At 42.2% G+C, this 27,477-nt stretch overlaps 1 protein-coding gene across 1 annotated transcript in view; it reads right to left on the bottom strand.

The window, feature by feature from the left end:
- Positions 1 to 211: 211 nt before the first annotated feature.
- LOC124606092 overlaps positions 212 to 27,477 on the bottom strand; it is a 58,704-nt gene continuing 31,438 nt past the window's right edge. The window contains exon 3 of the mRNA XM_047138057.1: positions 212 to 306. Coding sequence (XP_046994013.1) covers positions 212 to 306 — 95 coding nt within the window. The remainder of the gene's footprint in view (positions 307 to 27,477) is intronic.

The following is a 27,477-nucleotide window of genomic DNA, read 5'->3' as shown; positions in this document are numbered from 1 at the left end:
CATAAGTTAGTTTAAGTAGCGTGCAAGTCTAGGGACCGATGACATCAGCAGTTTGGTGGCTTAGGAATTCACACACACACACACACACACACACACACACACACACACACACACACTCTTCTCATGTAATATTACAAATTCTGTGGTCCTCCTGATTGAGCATACATGAGATAAGATCCTGCAGCAGCAGGAAGGTTCTCTCAGGAAGTATTCAGAGGTTATAAAAAGCAGAGATCCCATTTGGAGAAGTAATTCCTGCTTTATCCTCAGAGCTGTGAACATCTGTTTTGAGCTCCTCAGAAATATCTGGAAAAGAAAGAAGCACCAAAGCTTTTTCTGCACTAAAAAGGAAATGGGAGTGGGAAATTTGAGAAAAAAAGATGCAGCAGCAGAGAACCTCCAGAAGTTGAAGACAATCACCTTGGTAGACTGAACTTCCACCAACTAACATAATAATACTATTATTATAAATGCTGAATCAGCAGCAAAATGTGTTACATTAGATGATGCAGAAACTGAATTTAGAAGAGAATATGTACGGGTGCATATTTCTTGGATACTCGCTTTCCCATGTTCGAGAGATGTGTTCATCAAATTAACCAACCTTTTAAGATTAAGGGGGGACGTAGACAAAATTGGTCAAAAATGATAAAAAAAAAAATTGCCACCAGATAGCTCTGGAGCAAGTTAGAAATACTCTCTCCAACTTCCACAGATTTTTTCAAACTACAAATGATAAAAAAGCTGTCTTGTTTCAATCACTGCGCAGCACCACACTCACTTTTCTAGACGCTCTTCTTGTTTGCGATGTTTTATTACTTCCTGCTGTCATAAAAGCATCGAAAGGGTATAGAGCACTGTGGACCCATTTATGTCATGTTATCTTTGCCTTCTGCTAGCTATCTTTGGCAGCTATTATTGTCTGTGGTGCAGAAACATAAACATTTCAGTTCTGCTGTTAGTGTGTTCAAGCTTTTTTTTGTATCATTTACCATTTAAAATGCCAAGATATAGTGGTAAAGTGTTTAAGAAAGTGGCAGAAGCTCGCCATTTACGTGTGAATAAACAGTTTCTACAAGTGAGTCGACATCATTCAGCGGGAGATAATTGTAAAGCTAAGACAACGAACAGTTCACAGAGGAAACTTGGAACTGGTGTAGAGTTTCAGTCCACTAAAGACGAAGTGAATAGTGGTTTTAGGATAATTGATTTAGATATTATGTGTTCTATTATTAGAAATTCGTGTGCATGGTAGCGGTGGCAATAAATCTTTAATATTATATGACAGCAGTGACAGAGATGGTATTGTGTGTAATAAGCACTTGTTTTGTGACAACTGTCAAACTGACATTCAATTCAGAACATCAGCTGCTAAGAATTGGGTGTATGAAGCCAACATAAGATTCTGTTATGGGATGAGATGTGCTGGTGTTGGAAGGAACGGTGGCAATTTGTTTTGTGCATCTCTGTCTGCACTATACTCATAACTAAGCAATCATCTTTTGAATGTTTTGGAAACAGAATGCAATAGCAGGTTGTCATCAGCAGTGAAAGAGGCAGTTTTATTTAACAAAGACATTCAGACACAAGTAAATGACCCTTTGCCTTCTACAGATCTATGTTTTTCATGTGATAGCACATGGGCGAAAAGAGGCCACACCTCCCCACATGGCGTTTCATCAGTTATAAGTGTTGACACAGGAAAACTTTTGGATTTGCCGGTGATGTCCAAATATTCCTCCATTTGTGCACAGAGGAAGACCTTAGACAATAAGGAAGAAGAGAGACAATGGCAAATAAAACACAAACAATTTGCAGCAAGAATTATGATGGTTCTAGTGGTGGCATGGAGCAAACAGGAATGAAATTAATATTTGATCGGAGCAAAATGAGGCATGGAGTTAAATATGTGAAATATCTTGGAGATGCAGGTTCTAGTGCTTTCAAATCTGTTATAGAAAGCAAGCCATATGGAAATAGATGCAACATTGAAAAGCTAGAGTGTGTGGAGCACATTCATAAGAGGATGGACGGGAGACTTCTGAAACTGAAACGAGAACAAAAAGGTGTAAAACTCAAAGATGGAAAGCCCCTGAGTGGGCCACAATGCCTGACTGACAAAGAGATCCACAATTTGCAAATATATTATGGCAAAGCAATAAGGAAAACACTAGAGATTTGAAGGCAATGCAGAAGGCAGTGTGGGCAATATTTTTTCACAAGTTGTCAACTAATGAGAAGCCAGTACATGAATTGTGCAATACATCCTGGTGCAAATATAAGCAGGCAAAAGCAGAAAACAAAACCTATTCACATAAACATAGTCTTCCTGAAGCAGTCTTAAATAGCATAAAGCCAACATTCCACTTTATAGCTCATCCAGATTTGTTAAAGAAATGTACCCATGGTGGAACACAAAACCTGAATGAGAGCTTCAACAGTCTCATTTGGAGCAGATGGCCAAAAACAACATTTAGGTCAATTTGTTAAAATTTCCAGATATGATGCATGTCTGGTGTTTAATGATGGTAACATCGGAAGAATAAGGGACCTTACTGGACTAGGATTTTTTGCAGCCTGCTTCACTGAGAAGCTATTGAAGAAGATAGATACTGCGCATGTTGCATGTTCTGAAATGTCTGTGGAGGATACAGTCAAAAGGGAACACCAAAAACATCAGATAAAAAGCAAACAGTTACACAAAGGGCAAGAAGACCAAATCTAAGGTTATGGTCAACATTAAGGTAAAGAAACTTCCTGGCAGATTAAAACTGTGTGCTGGACTGAGACTCGAACTCGGGACCTTTGACTTTCGCGGGCAAGTGCTCTACCAACTGAGCCACCCAAGCACGACTCACGCCCCATACTCACAGCTTTACTTTTGCCAGTATCTCGTCTCACACCTTTCAAACTTTACAGAAGCTCTCCCGCGAAACTCGCAAAACTAGCACTCCTGAAAGAAAGGATATAGCGGAAACATGGCTTAGCCACAGCCTGGGGGATGTTTCCAGAATGAAATTTTCACTCTGCAGCGGAGTGTGCGCTGATATGAAACTTACTGGCAGATTAAAACTGTGTGCTGGACCGAGACTCGAACTCGGGACCTTTGCCTTTCGCGGGCAAGTGCAATCTCATTCTGGAAACATCCCCCAGGCTGTGGCTAAGCCATGTCTCCGCAATATCCTTTCTTTCAGGAATGCTAGTTCTGCAAGTTTCGTGGGAGAGGTTCTGTAAATTTTTCTAACGTAGGAGACGAGATACTGGCAGAAGTAAAGCTGTGAGTACAGGGCGTGAGTCGTGCTTGGGTAACTCAGTTGGTAGAGCACTTGCCTGCGAAAGACAAAGGTCCTGAGTTCGAGTCTCAGTCCGGCACACAGTTTTAATCTACCAGGAAGTTTCATATCAGCGCACACTCCGCTGCAGAGTGAAAATCTCATTCTGGAAACATTAAGGTACTAGTTTATGGTGCAAATCCTTATAAAACCTTTCATGTGCATTTCCCGGAACTTTCATTTTTTAGTGCATAAGGAACATTTTCGCCTGAACGATTGGAGATAGAAAAGTGAAATTTTCTGTAGACTTTTTTCAAAGTGTAACACAACTTCCTGTGGTGCAAATTTTTTCTCAGTGTATTTCTGTCACAATTATTAACTTTTCTGTGAAACTGAAATTGCTTTGTTTCATACGAATAATTTTTTTAAATAAATTGTAAGAGCTCTAAAACTGATATTAAAAGGCTGTTCCACATGTTAGCTTATCTTATTACTAATAATTATCGACCACAATATGAAACTTGTAAGTAAGGTAATCTTTGTGAAAATGTTCCTTATGTGATAGCACGTGCTGCGAAAATTTCCAACAATGCCATGACCCAATTTTTTGAGAAAAAAAATTGAAAAAATTTCATAATGTAGCCCAAAACATAATTACCTCACGTACAGAATTTGGTTCAATTATCTTTCAAACGCCAAAAACTGTGTTAGATTATGTAAACACGTCCATTTTCTCCTATGTCCCCCCTTAATTGTTCACTAGCCTGCAGCATCTTTCGCTTAAGACAGGTTAGTAAGAACGGATGTACCTTAGTACAAATAATGTGACTCTGTTGATATCTGCTACTGGCATCGGTGAATGGTACTCGACCAAAATCAAAGGGCAACTTCTGCGAAATAATGGAAACTTCTCAAGTTCACGATTCTGATTGGGCATTATTATGCACTAATGTTAATGAAAATAAGAGTTTTTATACAGGAGTGCACAAAAAGCTTCGTAAGGTAATAGCACATAAACACTGAGTCGAAGGATAATGCATGTTTTAAATGGTTAAGTCTAGCAGATTATACCCTGTAAATAATTCTGTTGATTTGTTGTACAATCTAGTACCCTGAATGTTTTTTCGTGTGTGTTGGGCTAAAGGCCCTCAAGAAAAACAAGGTTCCAGGTGGTAGTGGCATCACAGCTGAGATGCTACCACCATGGAGGAGGGGGGGGGGGGGGGGTGAAGCATTGATGGAGGAGACGTCGGAGCGATATCCACCACCTGGACAGTGGAAAAAATTCGTAAAGAATGGAAAGGCGCAATAATATGTAATACACACTGAGTCGAAGGATAATGCATGTTTTAAATGGTTAAGTCTAGCAGATTATACCCTGTAAATAATTCTGTTGATTTGTTGTACAATCTAGTACCCTGAATGTTTTTTCGTGTGTGTTGGGCTAAAGGCCCTCAAGAAAAACAAGGTTCCAGGTGGTAGTGGCATCACAGCTGAGATGCTACCACCATGGAGGAGGGGGGGGGGGGGGGGTGAAGCATTGATGGAGGAGACGTCGGAGCGATATCCACCACCTGGACAGTGGAAAAAATTCGTAAAGAATGGAAAGGCGCAATAATATGTCCCATCTTCAAGAAGGGAGATGCTACACAAGTATACAACTACTGTGGGATTTCACTCCTTGAGATTGGGTACAAAGTATTTACAATGCTGCTCCTAAACCCCTTGAAACCATTAGCTGAAGAAATTATAGGTGCTTATCAATGCGGCTTCATCTCTGGACGGTCGACTCTTCATCACATATGAACCTTGAGACAGCTAACAGAAAAATTCTACGAGTTTGGTCTGGAACTACACCTCATCTTCATTGGTTTTAGACAAGTATACGATAGCACTGACCGCTCCATGCCATGGAAAACGTTAGAAGAACTCGACATTCCACCTACATACATCCGACTAATAGCAGCTTGCTACTCCCAGTCAACTTGCCAAGTAAGGTTCGGCAGCCAGCTATCATCACCATTAGGTGTTCAAAATGGATTGCGACAACGAGATCCATTGGCGCCAATACTATTCAACTTGGGCCTTGGATAAAGTAAGCCGCGACACTTGTCGAAACAGAGAAATGGAGCTGGTGGGATCAGGCACAATCCTGGCATATGCTGACGATTCCCCCGCAACGCGAAACAAATGGGGCTGGTAGTGAACGAGAGTAAACCAAAATATCTCGTTGTCTCGCGACATCAAGCTCCTCTCCCCTACATTATTCTTGACGGGTATGCCTTCGAACGAGTAAGAGAATTAAAATACGTGGGATCCATACTGACCAACAAAAGTGAAGTGACGAAAGAGGTGCAGCAACGAATGACAAACGTTGCTGTATTTTAGTTTCTTACGATAAAATAACACACGTAAAGTTAAAAACTATCAGAGGGTTTTTATTAAACTGAAAGGCGTTACAGAATAACTGAACAAAAACGCCTGTTTTACTCTTTGATGGTACAGCACTTAACGCAAGTCGCACAGAGAATCATTAAAATTGCAATCTTAACAAACGCTAATCCTGTTTTCTTGAGCCTAAACAATTTATGCAAATCCCGCCTGATATCGCTAAAAAAACAAGATTCGGCTGTACATGACATTAGTACGTCAGATACTTTTATATGGTTGTGAAATCTGTGCGTTCGAGAGGAAAGTAATTCGAAAGATATATGGAGCCGTCTACAGTACCGTGGAAGGTAAATGGGAACGCAGAACAAAAGAAGGCCTTTACCATCGGCCGGATATTGGGTCAGAAGAGTCCGTTCCCAACCTGCTGGGAGGCACCCAAAGGGACGACCGAGGACGCGATGGAAGGATCGGTTGGTTACTGGTCATACTCAAACAAGTGGAGCTGACAGCGGAAGAAGATGAGGCTGGGGACCGACAGCGGTGGACCGCCATCTGCGACAAATGTCTCCTGCATTGAGATTGTGACTAACTGGTGTTTTCTGTAACGTGTACTTTCGCAAATTTTTGTAATGAGCCGTTTGTTGTATTCATTTTATATTGTAGTTTGTATCCTTTTTATTGTGCTGTAGGCCTTAAAGGCCCGTAAATGCAATAAATGATGATATACTAAAGCATTGTTTACTCTCTCTATATGGACGTCACAGCATGTTCTTGTGTTGCAAAAATAAAGATCTGAATCAGTTTTGAAACTGTCACTGTACCCCATCATATTAATTACAGTTCCTTGTATAAATAGAAATGCCGAGGCTAGAATATTTAACTGTTGAAATATTATTGCTTCAAGAGTGTTGGACTAGAACTGTTGGTAATTATCATAATAGCTCGTTTTTGTGTGGTGAAGATGGCTTTCTGGTTTGTCGTATAATGACACAAGAAGGTGAGGCCTAATACACTGTCTACTACACACAGTACTAATTAAAGGTAATGAAAAACAAGCAGAGAGCAGCTGGTTAATGAGATACAGGGCGTGGGCTTTCCAGCTGAATTAAATCTTGGACATATTGACCTCCTCAAAGTCAACCAGCATCCATTTCGGAAACACCGATCATGTGAAACCCAACTCTCACTTTTCTCAAATGACATACTGAAAGCTCTGGATCAAGGTAACCAGGTAGATGTAGTATTTCTTGATTTCCGAGAAGCATTTGACTCAGTGCCGCACCTACACTTATTGTCAAAAATACCATCAAATGGGGTACCGGTATCGAAAGAAATTTGTGAATGGAATGAGGACTTTTTGGTAGGGAGGACACAGCATGTTATCTTGCATGGAGAGTCTTCAGCAGATGTAGAAGCAATTTCAGGTGTGTCCCAGAGATGTGCGTTGGGACCCTTGCTGTTCATATTATATATTAATTACCAGTACTTTGCAGACAGTATTAACAGTAAAATCAGGCTTTCTGCAAATGATGCAGTTATGTATAACAAAGTACAATCTGAAAGAAGCTCCATAAATATTCAGTCAGATTTTGATAAGATTTCAACGTGGTGCAGAAATTGGCAAATTGCTCTAAATGAACCAGAAATGTAAAATTTTTCACTTCACAAAACTAAAACAGGTAGTATTCTATGACTACAATACCAATGAGTCACTGTTGAAATCGGGCTACTCGTACCAATACCTGGGTGCAAAACCTTGTAGCGGCATGAAACAGAATGATCACATGGGCTCAATCGTAGGTAAAGCACAATGTAGCTTCGAATGTAATCAAACCTGCACCAAGGCGGCCGGACCTGCCTCGCAAGGGGCCTCCCGGCCAATGGCGCCAAACGCTCATTTCCATTTTTTTCCATTTCGGTTTTTGATACCTACTAAGATTTGCATTCATCCTGATACGTACCGGTAAGTCCTAAGCTATTGTAAGGTATACAACTTTTGTTTACTCACCTAAACAAATATTCACATTTACCTAATTACCAACAACTTCTGAAGCGCGTTTGCGTTCGGGGAAATATTCGGGATCTTCATCTAGGTCTTAGTTATCCACAGCATTCTCAGATTCTTACACATCATCTGTGAAAAGCATTTACGTATCACGGACACAATACGCATTGTTAACGGCAGTCACGGTTCTGGCACCTACCATTGTTTACATGCACACGTGCTGGCAAAGCAGTCCCAGCACCCCGTTTACATGGGGCTCCCGAAACCGGATTCCTAAACCGATTTCCCGATATCTCTTCTGGGTGGTCATGTAAACACTTAAAAATCGATTCTGGAAATCATTCCTCTAGCTGCCGGTTTTTCAATTCCGCAATCTATTTTCGCTCCCACGTAAACGCAACCGATTTTGAAACGTGCTTGGGCTATCAGGTTTCGTTTTGTTTTATAAAATTTTCGGCTAATATGGACGGAGTGGCTTTTTTTTACAGTGAAAGATAAGTAAAAATATTAGACTGAAGCTATTTACGCCTCGTAATCGACAAGACACTGTGATTATGCTGGCTACATCAGAAACTGTAACGGCGCATTTGCTTAAATGGGCTAGGAAAACCGCTTTAGTCCTTAAAATGTAAACACGAGAGCGATGAACGGTTTTCGAAATTCGGTTTTCGTCCTTCGGAAGATGTGTCGCATGTAAGCGAAGTGTGTGAGACCTGACTTTCTCCCAGCCAATGTTGCCAGATTTTCCGATTTCGGAGGATCTCCCAATTTTTCGTTTTCTGTTGGAAATACGGATTTTCCTCCGAAATCTTCAGATTTTTAATTTCTCTTTATAAATTAATTTTTAATTATGTAATAAATGGTATTGCGCAGATGGTGTAATACCAATATGTGTGAATCCCCTGCTTGTACTTGGTAATCGCTGACGATTGGAAGGAAACCCTACCGCCGGAGGTTCGATGCCTCCCTCGGGCATGGGTGCAGGTGTTGTTCTTAGCATAAGTTAGTTTAAGTAGTGTGTAAGTCTAGGGACCGATGACTTCAGCAGTTTGGTTCCGTAGGAATTCACACACATTTGACTTTTTTTTTGGAAGAAAACAAGCCAGTTGCAATTGCGCACAACTTTTTTAGTATTGAAAGTATCTCAGTTTAGGCGGCTAAGTAGGATGAGCGTTAAATAGTTAAATATGGATACAATTAGCGATTCCGCTGTCTCATTGAGACTAGTAAGAAGTAAAAAGACAAAATATAGCGGGACATATAATAAAGAATGGGAAAATGGTCCTCTTTTTTGTGGGTGGTTAAGTAAAAGTAACAGAGCTTCTTTTTTTGCTTGTTGTTCCGAGTGTAATCAAAACAGTTTGACATCCGGAAAGAATGATCTGGAGAAACATAGCACAGTGAAAAAACGAGTGAAAAGTTGTAATACTTGTTGCGAAACAGCTCAAGTTAGCTGAAATGTCTTCTGTGAGCGTTAAAACCAAATTAAGTAAAAATGTCAAGGAAAGTGAAATACGTCTCGCTAGTTTTGTTTGCAAACACTATCTTCCAATAAGAGTAATCGAGCACTTTCCCAATCTGATAAAAAAGTACTGTGTCCTGATTTTGAAATTTCAAGGAGTGTCGAGTGTGGAAGAACAATATCAACAGCCATTTCAAATAATGTGAAAGGGAAGGAAAGTTTCACTCAACTCGCTGAACTTCGCAAAAGAAACACATTTTTCCTTCTTGTAGACGAGTCTACTGACAATGATTGTATAAAACTTTTATGTGTGGTAGTTCGTTTAATGACAAAAGGTTAAGTCAGAGATGAGTTCCTTCGTCTTATTCTTCAGAATGATGTTACTAGCAAGACTCTGCACGAACGTATTGGTACATTTCTTAATAGCATAACATACAATGCAAAAGAAACATGCGAGGTTTTGCTGCAGACGGTGCAAATATAATGATGAGGGGGCACTTTTAATTCCATATACGAGGGTTGTCCAGAAAGTAAGTTCCGATCGGTCGCTAAATGGAAACCAAAGTGAAAATCATAAATATTTTATTTGCAAGAGTTAAATACACTTTCCAACTACTTCTCTACATAGTCGCCGCTCCGACTTAGACATTTGTCGGAGCGTTATACCAAATTTCCAACACCATCGTCAAACAAGGCAGCCGCCTCTGCTTTCCAGTTTACACCGGTCTTCAGCGCGTAGACTGCGCCCAAGTGTTGTCTCCACATCCAGTGTTTCATGTGAACAGAGATTATACTCAGGACAAGCCAATTAGGGCAGTGTTGTGGGTGATCGAACACATCCCATCGAAAAAGGCTGCAGGAGCATCTTCACTACCCCTGCAGAGTGCGTCTGAGAAATTGCCATGAAGAAGGAAGTGCGTGGCAGTTGTGTTAGGTGGGCTGCATTCATTAAGGCGAAGCCTCTCAGTGGGCAATCCTACTTGGCAGGAGACATCGTTGATCTAGGCAGCTTTACTCGTTCACAGTGGCCTCACAACTGAAAAGAGCGTCTTGATGCGATCGACAGTCATACTAGAGACACTACCCAACACATCTGTGCAAAGCTCCATCAGGTTTTCACTATGGTGTCCATTTTCCGACCTACTGGAACTTACTTTCTGGACAGCGCTCGTATTGCTGAAAAAGGACATACGTCTTTCCGTAATGAAATGCGCATGTCATTCATTCGCACTTCGTGCTTTCATACATGCCTCAAATTGCCTAGAGGAATAGACTTTGCAAGAAATGTTTACAGCTACTTCCATTAAAGTTCTAAGCACGTAATTAAGCTGAGGGCATTTCAAGATTTCGTACATATAACCTCACACAAGGCTCCGGGAATAGACAACATTCCATCAGAACTACTGACGGCCTTGGGAGAGCCCTTCCTGACAAAACTCTACCATCTGGTGAGCAAGATGTATGAGACAGGCGAAATTTCCTCAGACTTCAAGAAGAATATAATAATTCCAATCCCAAAGAAAGCAGGTGTTGACAGATGTGAAAATTATCGAACTATCAGTTCAATAAGTCACATCTGCAAAATATTAACGCGAATTCTTTACAGACGAATGGAAAAACTGGTAGAAGCCGACCTCAGGGAAGATCAGTTTGGATTCCGCAGAAATGTTGGAACACGCGAGGCAATACTGAACCTACGACTTATCTTAGAAGAAAGATTATGGAAAGGCAAACCTACGTTTCTAGCATTTGTAGACTTAGAGAAAGCTTTTGACAATGTTGACTGGAATACTCTCTTTCAAATTCTGAAGGTGGCAGGGGTAAAATACAGGGAGCGAAAGGCTATTTACAGTTTGTACAGAAAGCAGATGGTAGTTATAAGAGTCGAGGGGCATGAAAGGGAAGCAGTGGTTGGGAAGGGAGTGAGACAGGGTTGTAGCCTCTCCCCGATGCTATTCAATCTGTATATTGAGCAAGCAGAAAAGGAAACAAAAGAAATGTTCGGAGTAGGCATTAAAATCCATGGAGCAGAAATAAAAACTTTGAGGTTCGCCGATGACATTGTAATTCTGTCAGAGACAGCAAAGGACTTGGAAGAGCAGTTGAACGGAATGGACAGTGTCATGAAAGGAGGGTATAAGATGAACATCAACAAAAGCAAAACGAGGATAATGGAATGTAGTCGAATTAAGTCGGGTGATGCTGAGGGTGTTAGATTAGGAAATCAGACACTTAAAGTATTGAAGGAGTTTTGCTATTTGGGGAGCACAATAACTGAATATAGTCGAAGTAGAGAGGATATAAAATGTAGACTGGCAATGGCAAGGAAAGCGTTTCTGAAGAAGAGAAATTTGTTAACATCGAGTATTGATTTAAGTGTCAGGCAGTCGTTTCTGAAAGTATTTGTGTGGAGTTTAGCCATGTATGGAAGTGAAACATGGACGATAAATAGTTTAGACAAGAAGAGAATAGAAGCTTTTGAAATGTGGTGCTACAAAAGAATGCTGAAGATTAGATGGGTAGATCACATAACTAATGAGGAGGTACTGAATAGAATTGGGGAGAAGAGGAGTTTGTGGCACAACTTGACAAGAAGAAGGGATTGGTTGGTAGGACATGTTCTGAGGTATCAAGGGATCACCAATTTAGTACTGGAGGGCAGCGTGGAGGGTAAAAATCATAGAGGGAGACCAAGAGATGAATACACTAAGCATATTCAGAAGGATGTAGGCTGCAGTAGGTACTGGGAGATGAAGAAGCTTGCACAGGATAGAGTAGCATGGAGAGCTGCATCAAACCAGTCTCAGGGCTGAAGACCACAACAACAACAAACCTCACACGGTACCATATCCGTGTCAAAAAGACTTTCTTTCTTTAAAGGTGGTTGTTGCTCGACTTCTGGAGCAATGTGATGCCTTAAAGCTGTATTTTACCAATGCCATATCGAGTAAACTATTTCTTTCCTGTAAAACTAAATTGAAGTTATTGAACAGTCAAACTATAAAACTGTTTCTTTCATTCTGGATTTCATACTACCCTTATTAAACGATCTGAATTTGAAAATACAGAGTGAATCATCGCAAATTCACGTTATTTACCGCGATGTAGCCTGCACCCAAGACTTGTCGCCGTATCCAGCGTTTCATGTGAACAGAGATGATACTCAGGACGAGCCAATTAGGGCAGTGTTGTCGGTGATCGAACACTTCCCATCGAATAAGGCTGCAGGGGCGTCTTCACTGCCCCTGCAGAGTACAAATCTGGACTGCTTCATAAAAGAAAATTTTGGAGAACGCGCAGTATAAAAATCCCAGTAATTTAAACTATTAGATGATATTTATTTTAGTGCTAAAACTCCTTTCGCAGTAACCAAAAGTCAAAACCTAGGCCGCCAGGAACCTGCAGTGCCTCGAGGATTTCGGGGTAAAGTCTCGAGACCCTCGTATTTCCACCGTCTCGAATACGCATTATTTTAGAGATGGGTGTGGTGACGTAGAACTGTATCGGACGGATGATTGGTGAGGGCAGGTAGTCGCCGAGCCCGCCAAGAAGTTACACGTCCAGAGGGAACAAACGCGCCTTACTCCGTGCGACGTCAAACATTATTGTGCGAGCCGGACTGGGTGGCCGAGCGGTTCTAGGCACTTTAGTCTGGTACCGCGCGACCTCTGCCTCGGGCATGGGTGTGTGTGATGTCCTTAGGTTAGTTAGGTTTAAGTAGTTCTAAGTTCTAGGGGACTGATGACCTCGGAAGTTAAGTCCCATAGTGCTCAGAGCCATTATTGTGTGAACATTTGAATGTTGAAAGAAGAGAAGAGACAATTACTTATTCATTCTTTCTTTTACTTTTGTAAGGTCCGACCAGTTGTCTTGTTAAACTTGGAGAGATTTGTAGACTGTAATTATGGAAAAATGAATGTGATAGTTTCTGACGGACCGGAAGGTGTCGAGCTTACAGAAAATGTTTTTGTTGTGTGAAAATTGTTATGTGTGATAAAAACACAGTGAGATTGAGTTCAAAGTATTCTCGAGTGTACAGAGTTATTTTAAAAGTGTAAAAAATTCCTCCAAAGTAGCATCTTATCTTCGGAGAAGAAGTTGTGCAGGACATCGTAGCCGGCTGTCCTGAAAAGAAGATCGGCGAAGCAACCCCAAGTTAAGTTCGATAAACAAGGGAGAGTGTGAGTCTTGCACACCAGTACCACACTGCCACCCTTAATCACCGGAATCCGCCAGAAACTGAAAGATTTCAAGCTTCGATTCTCAGACTTCTGCATCGAAGGTGTTGAGTAAACATACAAGAGACTTCATTTTCATGACAATCTATTTAAGGATTTGAAAGCTCTTGATTCTAAAATATAAAGAATAAACCTACTTCATTCTTTGACAATGTGATGATGCCTTACAGCTGTATTTTACCGATGCCGTCTTGGGTAAACGTCTTCTTTCCTGTAAAACTAAATTGAAGATACTGAACAGTCAAACTATAAAACTATTTCTTCCATTTCTGATTTCATACTACCCTTATTAAACGATCTGAGTAGGAAACTACGGAGTGAATCACCGCAAATTCACGTTATTTACTACGATGTAGCTAACACACTGAGTACAATTGGACTGCTTCATAAAAGAAAACGTTGGGGAACGTGCAGTATGAAAATCCCAGTAATTTTAAACATATAATATTTATTTTAGTGCTAAAATTCCTCTCACAGTAGCCAAAAGTCAAAACCTAGGCCGCTAGGAACTGAAAGATTTCAAGCTTCGATTCTCAGACTTCTACATCGAAGGTGTTGAGCAAATATACAAGAGATTTCATTTTGACGACAATCTGTTTAAGGACTTAGACGCTCTTGATCCTAAAACATAAAGAATAAATCTACTTCATTCTTTGGACTTGCATCGCAGTTTCCGAATTTAATTGGAGACGACAAACGGTACAGATTAGGCTCCAGAGAAAGCTGCGAAATACTGACCTTGTCACAGCAGTTCCAACAGCGTTCCAGATTGTGGTTAGAGGTCTAAAGACAGGGGACGGAACGAATGTTTCCAGAATTATCTCTATTGTTGATCTTACTTTTGCGATTACCTCATTCATCAGCTAGCATTGAAAGAGTGTTTTCTAAACTGAATAGAATGAAAACCAACACAAGTAATCGACTGAGCAGTGGAATAATTTCTGGGCTAAAGCATTTCAAAAGGTTAACAAAAACTGATACCGGTTAGGCTCCAGTGTAGGAGCCAAATTTATCAAACCAGTGAACAATGAAATGTACCAGAAGAGGACAATAAATAAGCTCAACACGGTATAGAAAAATCAAGTAGGGTAAAGTTATGTTTTCAAAGAGTTTTATTTATAAAACACAGACAAAATATTTGTATAATAGTGTGAAATGTCCTGAAGAATATGGTGTTTAATAGAGGCTGGCTACTGGCTTCTGATGGACGAGCGCTTCGGAGATATTAAGTAAGTTTAGTACCTACAGAAATTTCACAAATTTTGTTTGTGTCCTGTTAATATATGTTATAGCGTTACTGAAACATGTTACATCACAGTTATAAAATTGTATTTTTCCTGCTATTTTCCGACTTTTTATTATTAAACTTGCGATATAATTTTTGTTGCATCTGCAACATTACTCCCAGCGTATACATGGTTCAAAATAACTTACGGGAACACAGCCAATTGCCACTGTTGATAACCGCCGACATTTCGATAGGATATCATCCTGTCATTTCAAAGCATGGCTGCAGGAGGAAAGTACCATGCAAGGAAATTTAAAACCTCGACTTTCAGAGCAGTTTCGGAAAGATAAAACACAAAAACACGCTGTAAACACTAGCGCCTCCATACGAACGAAAGATGACCGATACTCCAAGTTATCGAGGCTGAAAATTACTGAACAACGGAGGAGGTAGCGTTAACTCTGTCCCTCTGTTTTTTTGCCAAGGGAGAGAGCAGGATTACACACAGAACTGAAACAGAAACCTCCATCTCTATTTGATGACTTAATTTTCACAGGTTCCTTAATCAACACTATCCCAGTAGCTGGAAGTGCATGCCAGAATCTTCATGTCGATATATTCCATAGGGTGGCCAGTGTCAAGATAAGGAACCTATTTCGACTTCCACATACTCGTTATTCAGTGACTAGTACTATGGACAGACTAATGGAGTTGTGATACAAAGCCAGTTGTCACCTTAACTTCGGTTGGCAAATGCAATAAAAACACCAGATTATCCGCATATGCTTGGCAGACAAAGCTATGGTCTCTCAGCAAAAGTGCCTGCAGCTGGCATCGTCATGTAACAGTGGCTCCATGGCAATGGCATACATAACTACTGACTGGGAGCAACCTTGTCTCACGGAGCAGGCGATAGTTATCTTGTCCGCTACACATCTATTGATTGTAACCTGTGAAGGCATGCTGTGCAGAAGGTACATGACAGTATGACAGTGTTTATGGAGGACTGGGGGAAGGCCAGCTATCACAGCACCTTCTCCAGACAATCGTGGCATCCCATCAAAAGCGTGGCCAAAGTTCACTGACACTAAGGCTCCATGCACGTGACGTGCCTCCACCAGTGCGATGACATTGCAATAATCACTGAGCACCGTCTGCATGTTGCCATAACCGCCAACACACGTCTGGTCGGTAGAGAGGACTTGGTACAGGACACTCCGAATTTGGGCAGACAGAATTCTCGTTAAAATCTGGAAATTGCTGTTGTGCATCAGAAAAGTCCAGCATCAGAAAAGTCCATCCGGCAGATGGCTTGGGAACCGATATAAGGTTGCCTTCGACGAGGGTTAGTGGCATCCGCACTGCAGGGTCTATCAGTTCTTGGTACATTGTAACCCACCGGGGCATCATAACATCACGGAATGTACGATGGAACTCTATCAGGAGACCATCTGCTCCTTTGCTGAGGGCATCAGCGATGTCCTCTGCCGTTATGGGGTTCATAAGGGTCGCCGCTGCATTGACATCGAGGATCAAAGGTAGCATGCAGAGGACTTCATCTATCGCTGTAGCATCCTGGTCTTCTGCGGTGTAGAACCATCGGTAATGGTCCAAGAAGACGCTGGAAATATCTTTTTTGGCCGTCAGGCGCCATCCATCTGGCATATCCAGCTCAGAGATCAATGCTCTGTGACATCTGCGACGTCCATGTATAATGTGATACACGGACGGCAATTCACCCACAATCTGGTCTTGGCTACACATGCATACAAGCGTACCCTCGAGATGATGTTGTGTAAGGGTTGTGATCTCTGCTTGCAATCTCTGGACCTCAACCTGCCCTGGCGACAGTAGCTGGGCGGATATCTCCCGCAGTAGCATAAAATGATATTCGATGGTGTGCCGCTGCCAACAAATAGCCTCTCGAGTATAGTTCACCAACACATATGACACTGCAGGTTTTGCACACCACTGGATCGTGGAAGAAAACACCGGATGCCGCCTCTCACAGTTCTCCCACGTCCCCTCTACCCTCCGCCTACATTCTGGATCGTCAAGGAGCACTCTGTTCATCTTCCATGTGCTCCTGCTCCGCCACACCCTCTGTTATGAGAGGGAGATAATGTACAGGTAGGCATCATGGTCTGAAAAGGCTGCCGGCCATATCTGAGCATCAAGCACTGCTGCTGTAAGTCCGTGGGAGACACAGACCTGGTCAAAGCGACTCGCTGAATGCCCGGTAACATATGCGTATCCCTGTCTGTTGCCGAGGATACTCCACCATGTGTGACAAGGCAAAAGTCTTGAACCAGGCATTGTAGTTTTCTGTGGTATTTGATCCTGTGGTGAGAGGACACTACTGAAGTCGCACCCTAGGATGATATGATCATAGTGTCCCTCGAATAAGGACGCGACCTCCTCCACAAAAAATCTTGAACGGTTTCTCCTCTTGTCTGTAACAGAGGGGGATACACATAATCCTGACGCCCTGAAACGTGATAGCAAGTCCTCATATTGTGGGTAGGTAAGTCACACCATCGATCACAATGCCTTCCTTGGCAAGAATGGGCCGGCCGGAGTGGCCGAGCGTTTATAGACGCTACATTCTGGAAGCGCGCGACCGCTACGGTCGCAGGTTCGATTACTGCCTCAGGCATGGATGTGTGTGATGTCCTTAGGTTGGTAGGGTTTAAGTAGTTCTAAGTTCTAGGGGACTGATGACCTCAGAAGTTAAGTCCCATAATGCTAAGAGCCATTTGAACCATTTTTGACAAGAATGGCCATACCATTGCCGTTATCCATGCATGACGCCTTATAAACGTCGTATCCATAAGTAGGAACTGGTGGACGCGCACTTCGTGGAGGAGTGCGACGTCTAGATCTGCCACACACAAGAAGTCACGAGACATCTACAGCTTGATCTCAGAACTGATGGTATTGAGACTGATAGTACCAATCCAGTAGGCCTGGCACTGGAAGTTGGTATTATTGGCGTTTGTTGCAAGAGGTGGACATGGGAGACGGAAAAGAGGCCCTGCTGTCAACAATGGGTCCCCTTCTATATCCAATGACATTTAACTGTCGTGATACGAAGCAACTGCAACCGCTTTAGCCATTGCATCTTCGACATGGTCGGACCACGTAGACAGGCTTGTGTTGCGATCATCCCTCGGAATTAACAGGGCGGCTGAAGATTGCTGTACGTCCGTAACAGGTCAGATACTGAATCCATCTGCTACTCCTCATTCAAAGCCGCTTCTGATCGAATCCTGCCAGGGAAACCGATATGCATATCTTCCTGCTGGGATGGTCGTTTCCGTAGAGATGTTCGTCTTCTGTTGGCTTTGTCCTGCAGGTATCGGATGGTGCCAGTCAACGTTTCTTCCGTCGCTTTGGAGGCCATTGTTTTTGGACATAAGTGTCGGTGTCTGACAACGATTGGGGTCGTTGCCAACGGGGACAAAAGCGTCGGTTCTCACAACCGAATCTGCGGCAGCCAACCTCTTCTGCACGGCCGTTCCCTTCTCGCATTGCAAAGCTGATACCAGGACCAGCTCTGGCAGTACAGAATGTCCGTCTGCACGGCCCTGCCGCCGTATCGGTGGCTGGTCAGTGTCGACTGAAGACGACGCTTCTGTCGACGGTCGATGATCAGATGGAACAGTTTGAATGGACTCCACGTATGTCAACGGCAGCACCGTTAGATCGAGTGACATCTTCACCGCCCCCCGCACCACCCGTCGGCCGTTGCGTGATGTGTTATTGCGTACAGCTTGATCTGGAATTCCCTCTTGCCCGCACCCGGAGGAGGCTGTCATAAATAACAATGGCACGGCATCCGCCGATGTTCAAATAGGACGAGACATTTTTCTTCATTAGGCCATCAGCATAATATATGTCTGATAACGACATGATTATTAGAGTAGATGCACCAAATAGCGATAGTAAACGAACAACAGAATTTAGACACAATACTGCTTCAAAAACTTAACTGAACTTTTAGAACACGAAGATGGATAAATCGGAAGGAGCATGCGCAACAACCAAAGACCCTCGTAACAAATTTTAGTTAATAAAATAATATCCTTGTTCATGTGCACAATTTTTGTGAACATAACTTTGTAAGAACTGTCAGATTACTGTCACATCGTAATTAACATTTTACAGGGTGTTTCAAAAATGACCGGTATATTTGAAACGGCAATAAAAACTAAACGAGCAGCGATAGAAATACACCGTTTGTTGCAAAATGCTTGGGACAACAGTACATTTTCAGGCAGACAAACTTTCGAAATTACAGTAGTTACAATTTTCAACAACAGATGGCGCTGTGGTCTGGGAAACTCTATAGTACGATATTTTCCACATGTCCACCATGCGTAGCAATAATATGGTGTAGTCTCTGAATGAAATTACCCGAAACCTTTGACAACGTGTCTGGCAGAATGGCTTCACATGCAGATAAGATGTACTGCTTCAGCTGTTCAATTGTTTCTGGATTCTGGCGGTACACCTGGTTTTTCAAGTGCCCCCACAGAAAGAAGTCACAGGGGTTCATGTCTGGCGAATAGGGAGGCCAATCCACGCTGCCTCCTGTATGTTTCGGATAGCCCAAAGCAATCACACGATCATCGAAATATTCATTCAGGAAATTAAAGACGTCCGCCGTGCGATGTGGCCGGGCACCATCTTGCATAAACCACGAGGTGTTCGCAGTGTCGTCTAAGGCAGTTTGTACAGCCACAAATTCACGAAGAATGTCGAGATAGCGTGATGCAGTAATCGTTTCGGATCTGAAAAATGGGCCAGTGCTTCCTTTGGAAGAAATGGCGGCCCAGACCAGTACTTTTTGAGGATGCAGGGACGATGGGACTGCAACATGGGGCTTTTCGGTTCCCCATATGCGCCAGTTCTGTTTATTGACGAAGCCGTCCAGGTAAAAATAAGCTTCGTCAGTAAACCAAATGCTGCCCACATGCATATCGCCGTCATCAATCCTGTGCACTATATCGTTAGCGAATGTCTCTCGTGCAGCAATGGTAGCGGCGCTGAGGGGTTGCCGCGTTTGAATTTTGTATGGATAGAGGTGTAAACTCTGGCGCACGAGACGATACGTGGACGTTGGCGTCATTTGGACCCTGCAACACGGCGAACGGAAACCCGAGGCTGCTGTTGGATCACCTGCTGCACTAGCTGCGCGTTGCCCTCTGTGGTTGCCGTAAGCGGTCGCCCTACCTTTCCAGCACGTTCATCCGTCACGTTCCCAGTCCGTTGAAATTTTTCAAACAGATCCTTTATTGTATCGCTTTTCGGTCCTTTGGTTACATTAAACCTCCGTTGAAAACTTCGTCTTGTTGCAACAACACTGTGTTGTAGGTGGTGGAATTCCAACACCAGAAAAATCCTCTGTTCTAAGAAATAAACCATGTTGCCTACAGCACACTTGCACGTTGCGAACAGCACACGCTTACAGCAGAAAGACGACGTACAGAATGGCGCACTCACAGACTGCGTTGTCTTCTATATCTTTCACATCACTTGCAGCGCCATCTGTTGTTCAAAATTGTAACTACTGTAATTTCGAAAGTTTGTCCGCCTGAAAATGTACTGTTGTCCCAAGCATATTGCAACAAACGGTGTATTTCTATCGCTGCTCGTTTAGTTTTTATTGCCATTTCAAATATACCGGTCATTTTTGAAACACCCTGTATTTTCAACATATTGGCATCATTTACATCTAAATCATACTCCGCAAGCCACCTAATGGTGTGTGGTGGAGGGTACTTTCGGTACCACTATTTGATCCCTCCAACCCTGTCCCACTCGCGAATAGTGCGTGTGGGGAGGGGAAGAATGATTGTCGGTAAGCCTCCGTCTTGGCTCTAATTTCTCGAATCTTTTCCTTCTCCTTGTGGTCAATACGTGAGATGAATGTGTGCGTGTGTGTGTGGGGGGGGGAGGAGGGGGGGCGGGGGGAAGTAATATGTTTTCCGACTCCTCCTGAAAAATGCTGTCCCGAACTTTCAATAGTAAATCCCTCCGTGATGCAAAACGCCTCTCTAGTAGCGTCTGCCGGTGGAGATTGTTTAGCATCTCCGTAAAGCTCTCTCGCCAGCTAAACGATCCCATGGCGAAACGCGCCGCTCATCGTTGGATCTTCTATATCTCCTCTATCTGTCCTACCTGATAGGGATCTCAGATAGATGAACAATACTCAAGAATCGGGCGAACAAGCGCCTTATAAGCCACTTCTTTCGTGGATGAGTTACATTTCCTTAAGATTCTTCCGATGAATCTAAGTCTGGTGTCTGCTTTTACCACTGTCTGTTTTATGTGGTCATTCTACTTAAAGTCGTTCTGGATAGTTACGCCTAGATATTTTACGGCAGACGCTGCCTCCAGCCGTTTGTCATCAGTAGTGCAGCTGTACAGTAGTGGATTTCTTTTCCTATGTATGCGCAATATGTTACATTTATTTACGTTCGGGGTCAACTGCCAGAGCCTGCACCATTCATCAATTCTCTGCAGGTCGTTCTACAAATTCTTACTATCCTATGCCGTTGCTACTTTGGTATAGACAACTGCATCATCTGCGAATAGCCTTAAAGAGCATGGGACGCTTTCTACTAGATCATTTACGTATATTGCAAACAGCAACGGTCCTATCACACTTCCCTATGGTATTCCGGATATTACCTTTACATCTGTCGGTTTAGTTCCGTTAAGAGCGACGTGTTGAGTTCTATCTGCTAGAAAGTCTTGAATCCAATCGCAAGTCTGCTCCGATACTCCATAACCTCGTTTTTTTTTTTTTTTTTTTTTTTCACTAAACGGCAGTTCGGGACGGTCTCAAACGCCTTACTGAAATCGAGGAACACGGCATCAACCCGAGCGCCGTTGTCCACTGCGCTGTGGATCTCATGGGGGAACAGAGCGAGCTGAGTTTCGCAGAGCCTCTGTTTGCGGAATCCATGTGAATTTTTATAGAGGAGATGTTCATTTTCCAAAAACATCATAATTCTTGAGCATAAAACATGTTCCATAATTCTACAACAGATTGATGTCAACAATATAGGCCTATAACTGTGTGGATCTGCTTTACGGCCTGTCTTAAAAACGGGAATGACCTGCGCTTTTTGCCAGTCGTTAGATACCTTTCGTTGCTCAAGCGGTCTATGATAAATTACTGTTAGAAGGGGAGCAAGTTCTTTCTCATAATCTTTATAGAATCTTTAGGTATCTCATCTGGTCCTGAAGCCTTTCCGCTACTAAGCGATTGTAGCTGCTTTCCAATTCCGCGATCGGTCATCTCAATATCTGTCATTTCGATGTTCGTACGACGACGGAAAGGAGGGACTCTGTTACGATCTTCCGCGGTGAAACAAATTCGGAAGACCGAAGTCAGTATTTTGGCCTCCTCTTTGTTATCTTCCGTATCGGTGCCGGTGTGGTAGCTGAGAGAATGAATAGTTGATTTTGACTCACTTATTGATTTTACATACGATCAAAATCTCTTAGAGTTTTTACTCAGGTCGTCTGACAACGTCTTACTTTCAAAATCATTGAACGCTTCTCTTTTTGCTTTCCTTACTCTCATTATCGCTTCGTTCAGCTTTTGTATGTCAGCTAGGTTTTTAATTCTCTTGAATATGAGGTGAAGTGCTCTTGTTTACGTAGCGCTTTTCTAATATGGCTATTTACCATCTTATTAAAACAGTGGCAGCTATGTCTGCCCCCGGTAGCTGAGTGGTCACCGCGACACAATGTCAATCCTAAGGGCCCGGGCTCGATTCCCGGCTGGGTCGGAGATTTTCTCCGATCAGGGACTGGGTGTTGTGTTGTCCTCATCGTCATCATTTCATCTCTATCGGCGCGCAAATCGCAGAAGTGGCGTCAACTCGAAAGACTTGCACCAGGCGAACGATCTACCCCACGGGAGGCCCTAGTCACACGACATTTTATTTAGTGGCAGTTATAAGACAGTCCACTAACGACGTAATATGGACGTCACATTAATCTTGACGTGAGAACAATAAAGCTGCTTTAATATAAATGGCATTCACTTTCATACATGTTCTCACCAAAATTGTAGTCGCAGGAACCTGAAACTGGCGATAAAGCCAAAAAAGTCTGTCTTGAAAAAAGATTAATTATTATAAGCAGCTGTTTGGTGCATCTACTCTAATAATAAAGATGGGACATGTCTAGTAAGTTCAATGCACACCTGGCGCACCACATTCAGAAAGGGGTGCATGGTAAAGCGTGCCTATTTTTTCACCGTATGGGTTATCACAGTGCCATAGGGTCTCAACGCTGTGATCACGGTCTCTGCTGGCACCTCAAACGGCAACTCGAAAGCACGGACCGTCCTCTGGCCGAGTCCTGCATGTTCCACTTTCACAGGGCCAATGTGTCCATCCGAATGCCTGAACAGAAGGTGGCTCGTCCTTTTGAGAATCTTTTCACATACCTCGTCTTCCACTAGTTTCACGTAGACCACGCTGCTTACGATGGAGAGGTGAATCCCTATTAGGTCTTGGTAATCGATGTAAACGGCATTTCGTAAAACCTGTTAAATTTCTAATGCTTTCGGTCGTGCGTACTCGTTCGTAAAACTGAACTTCAATCTCTATTTTCGTTTTCAATATGTCATGGTGAGTCGAAGGAAGTAAGCTGCACGGACCCGCCTATAACCCTATAACACCATGTCCGAACTGCTGCACTGCCGAAAGCAGACTATGCCTTAACCACTTGGCCACAACAACTGGTACCGTACGCAGTGGATGTTCTATTCCTGTTCATCTGAATGGAGAGGGACATAAGTTGATATCGCTGCCGAACGATGCGGGCATAAGCCGTAAACGCATGAAATTTTAGGTTCCCACTATTAAGCTTCACAAAATTCCTTTTCATTGTTGTTTAAAAATTGTAAACGCGTTTCGATAGTTAACCCTTAACTCACGAGGCGTGGTCTCTCAGACCGCGCGAGAATTTTCTAACTCGTTCCGCAAGGTTAGTTTTGATGGAACTCTGCTGCGGCCCCTCTAATTCTTAAATCGCGAGCCCAACAATGTTTTACAGTCAGTTGCATTGTCGTTCAGTGGTCTACGTACCTGTTTTGTGCAGTGCAGTACAAAATGTGTTCGCAGGAGCTTGTCAATTTTAACGATCCTAAATTCAATAAAGATGAAGGCGTAGACGATGATATTGCAATCGCCAGTGATCACAATTCTGCTAGTGAACACGAATATGTTTCAGAGGAAGACCTTCAGGAAAATGGGGAATCTTTCTGTTTCTTCTGACTTAGATGAGAAGGTGTCAGTTACACAGAGAGAATATTACTACGACAAGAATGGTTTCATGTGGTCAAGGGATCCATTGCAAAGTCGATTTTCAAGAACACTGAAGCACATTATTGTCTTGCAGCTTCCTGGTCTTCGTCCTGCTCCCAGAGCTCTCGGGTACCAAGTAGAGCCTGAAAAAATATGGCACTTACTAATTGACGCAAAAATGTTGGAGCGAATACTACGATTCACGAACATCAAACTTGTACGTGAACGAGATAAGTGGAAAAGTGCAAATGCTGCAGATATGAGAGATGTGGAAATGACTGAACTGAAAGCTTCTTTGGCCTTCTCATCCATACATCTTTATTTAAATCTGAGTATGAAGACAGTTCTGCTATTTGGGCAACAGATGGAACAGGAAGGGACATTTTTCGTGGCATCATGAGCCTCCTTTCCAACCTTCGTTTTGATGACCGTCAAGATAGAGCTGAACGAATGGCAATTGAACCAACAGCAGCAATATCTGCCATTTTTGCAAAATTTGTAGAAAATTACTAGACGGCTTAGACTATAGGTGAGTGTGCTACAATCGATGAAATGTTGGTGCCCTTCAGAGGGAAGTGTAGATTCAAGGTCTACATTCCCAAGAAACCTTGTAGATATGGAATAAAAGTTCAGAGCCTAGTTGATTCTAAAACACATTATTTTCTGAATGGCTATATTCTGATGGAAGGATTCTCGCAGCAGAGGATAAAAACTATACATTCCCCACCCAAGTATGCATCCGACTTTTTACGCCAATCAAAAGAACCCATCGAAATGTGACGACTGACAATTGGTATACTTCTGTGGAACGTGCCCAAGAGATGGAAAAAGATGGGTTGACGCTGGTTGGGACATTGAGGAAAACCAAAAGAGAAATACCGAAGAAATTTCAACCCAACAGAAGACTTCCTATAGGCACCAGTCAATACGGGTTCACAAAAACCATCACACTAATTTCGTATGTTCCAGAGAAGAACAGAGCTGTTGTGCTGCTGTCCAGTATGCATGATGCGCTAGACACAAATGAGGAAAAACAGAAGCCAGAAATTATTCAGTTTTACAAAGAAACTAAAGGCGGTGTAGGCAGCCGTGATGAAAAGCGTTCCATCTACAGTTCAGGAAGGAGAACTCCTTGACTGCCCATGGTAGTATTTTAGAGAATCGTAGATATTAGTTGTGTCACTGCATACGTATTGTACAACAGTTACGAAAATAATGAAATTGTAAACCGGCTGAACTTTATGAATAAACTTGCAAAGCAGCTTGTTACTCCTCACATGGAAAGAAGAATTGAAAACATACACCTTTCACGTGCACTGAGGGCTTGTATTGGGAGAGTTCTGTGAGTTAGTACGGAAACTGTATCAATGGATGCAGCAGACGACCGTCTTGACAAGAAGAAGGCTTGTGAGCTTTGTGGTCCAAAGAAAAGAAGGAAAACTGCGTTCTTGTGCAAAATGTGCAAGATACCTATTTGTCTTGAGTGCTCCAAAAAAGCTGTGAAACAACAGTTTCTTCAGCATACAGTAAAATTTTCAAAATACACATTTCTTCAGTGTATCAATAATATACATAAAATGTTATTTAAGATCAAAAGTATTCTGATTGGTAACAAAAAAATGTATATCCAGTATTGAATGTCTATTCTGCAGACTTTCTTTTTGTATCTATCGATTGCAATTCTTATGTGCATGTTTATAGTCTTATGCGAAAATTTACTTGTTAGATAGAAACTGTAATATTTCAGAAACCTATATTTAGTTCTATAACACTCCCTTTATGATTACCATTTTAAGCAAAACGCACAAAAGTGCGTGATTTTGTGTAATAAAAAGTAATTTACTGCAGTCTTTATGCAGTGCAATAAAATCAACAAGAGAATTTAAATAATAGTAAAAATAAATTTTGTGTAACTTAAATTAAAAATTTCCGATGATTTACTCCTTAAACTACGATTTCAACATGGGGGTAGCAGAGACCACATGTTGTAGGATACATAACAGAAAAGTCACTTCGTTTGTTAAGGGTTGATAAGTAAACCATTTGTGGGAAAAAATACGCAAGACACTAGTAACTTCAGCTAACACTCATGTCTTATACGCAAGCAGAGCTGACGTCTTGAAATTTAACGATTTTTAAACTCTTAATTCATAAAAATAACAGGTATTTTGTGAGAATACTGACCGAAAATGCTTTTTTTTTTTGATGTTATAATCAATTACAGTAATAATAATACACACCATATTTCTAACAAGGGAAAACAGTCTATTATGAACTCACTTTCCATTCAGATTCGTCCTGCCGATTCTTCAGTAAAATATAATCAGTAGATCCGACACTAAAATCACTCAATATTTCCAAAGTAACAAATTCTAGCTGTAGACAAATTACAATGAGCAAACGAGTGGCCACCTCTCGGCACAGTTGTCGGGAAACCGGAGGGCGGACCGATTGGTAACAGCTCTCAGTAGCTTACATATTGGCAACTTTTGCTAAAGAACTGAAAATGATGTCACTACCGAGGATAATCTACCGCACTGATCAGTATGGACTGAACAGAATAGGGCTCCAATGAGTAACACAACAGCACGCTCGTTCGCTTGACTGCATGGATGGCAAATCTTTCTCAAACAACTATAAAGAAAGTACTCGTTAAAAAACTTGGTTCTAGCGCATCTCACAGCTTTGCACGTCAGCTACATGATGAAATGCTTTTCATTTCGTTAATCGTCATAGTTATTGTGGTATTTCAAAATTAAGCAAGCTACTGCAAGAAAATAGAATAGTTTGCAATGAAAAGTGGAGATCGCTATGAACTTGCGTTTCGTGCAAGTTAGATCATACCTTGCTGCGAACCAAATTTAGTTAACATATTGAACTATTTTTTAAACTTGGGATGCAATCTATAACTCACTCCATTCTCGAGAAAATTTATCATATATAGCGCACTCAATTCCGCTCGCGTGGGCAGACGATAAATATTCATAACACCTTTGTACTTCGTGTAGGGCTTGAGACATCGAACGAGATTTTGGCAAATGATAGCAGGCAAAGAGAAGAGTTGGTTGCCATATCGTTAGTGTGCATAACTTCCTCATCTAGCGTGATATACGATACTTGTAAACTACCCATATTTTTCAATGGGATACCACACACACCAAAAAAGTTCTGCGTCACCACGGTTCCGAGAGTTCCGGAATCTGTACAGAAAATTGGAATAGAAATCAACATAAACATCATTTTCGCCCTTTTTATTGCTCATGAAAACAGCACATTGCATGTTGTAGGGCTACCACCATATAGCGAGATCTTTACAGCTGGTGGTCCATATTGCTGTACACACCCGTACCTCTAATACGTAATAGCACGTCTTCTTGCATTGATGCATGCCTATATTCATCATGGCATACTATCCACAAGTTCATCAAGGCACTGTTGGTCCAGATTGGCCCACTCCTCAACGGCGATGCGGCGTAGATCCCTCAGAGTGGTTGATGGATCACGTCGTCCATAAATAGCCCATTTCAATATATCCCAGGCATGTTTGAC

Source organism: Schistocerca americana, chromosome 3 (genome assembly GCF_021461395.2).
Source record: "Schistocerca americana isolate TAMUIC-IGC-003095 chromosome 3, iqSchAmer2.1, whole genome shotgun sequence".
Taxonomy (NCBI): Eukaryota; Metazoa; Arthropoda; class Insecta; order Orthoptera; family Acrididae; genus Schistocerca; species Schistocerca americana.
This window is presented reverse-complemented; position numbering and strand designations above follow the sequence as displayed.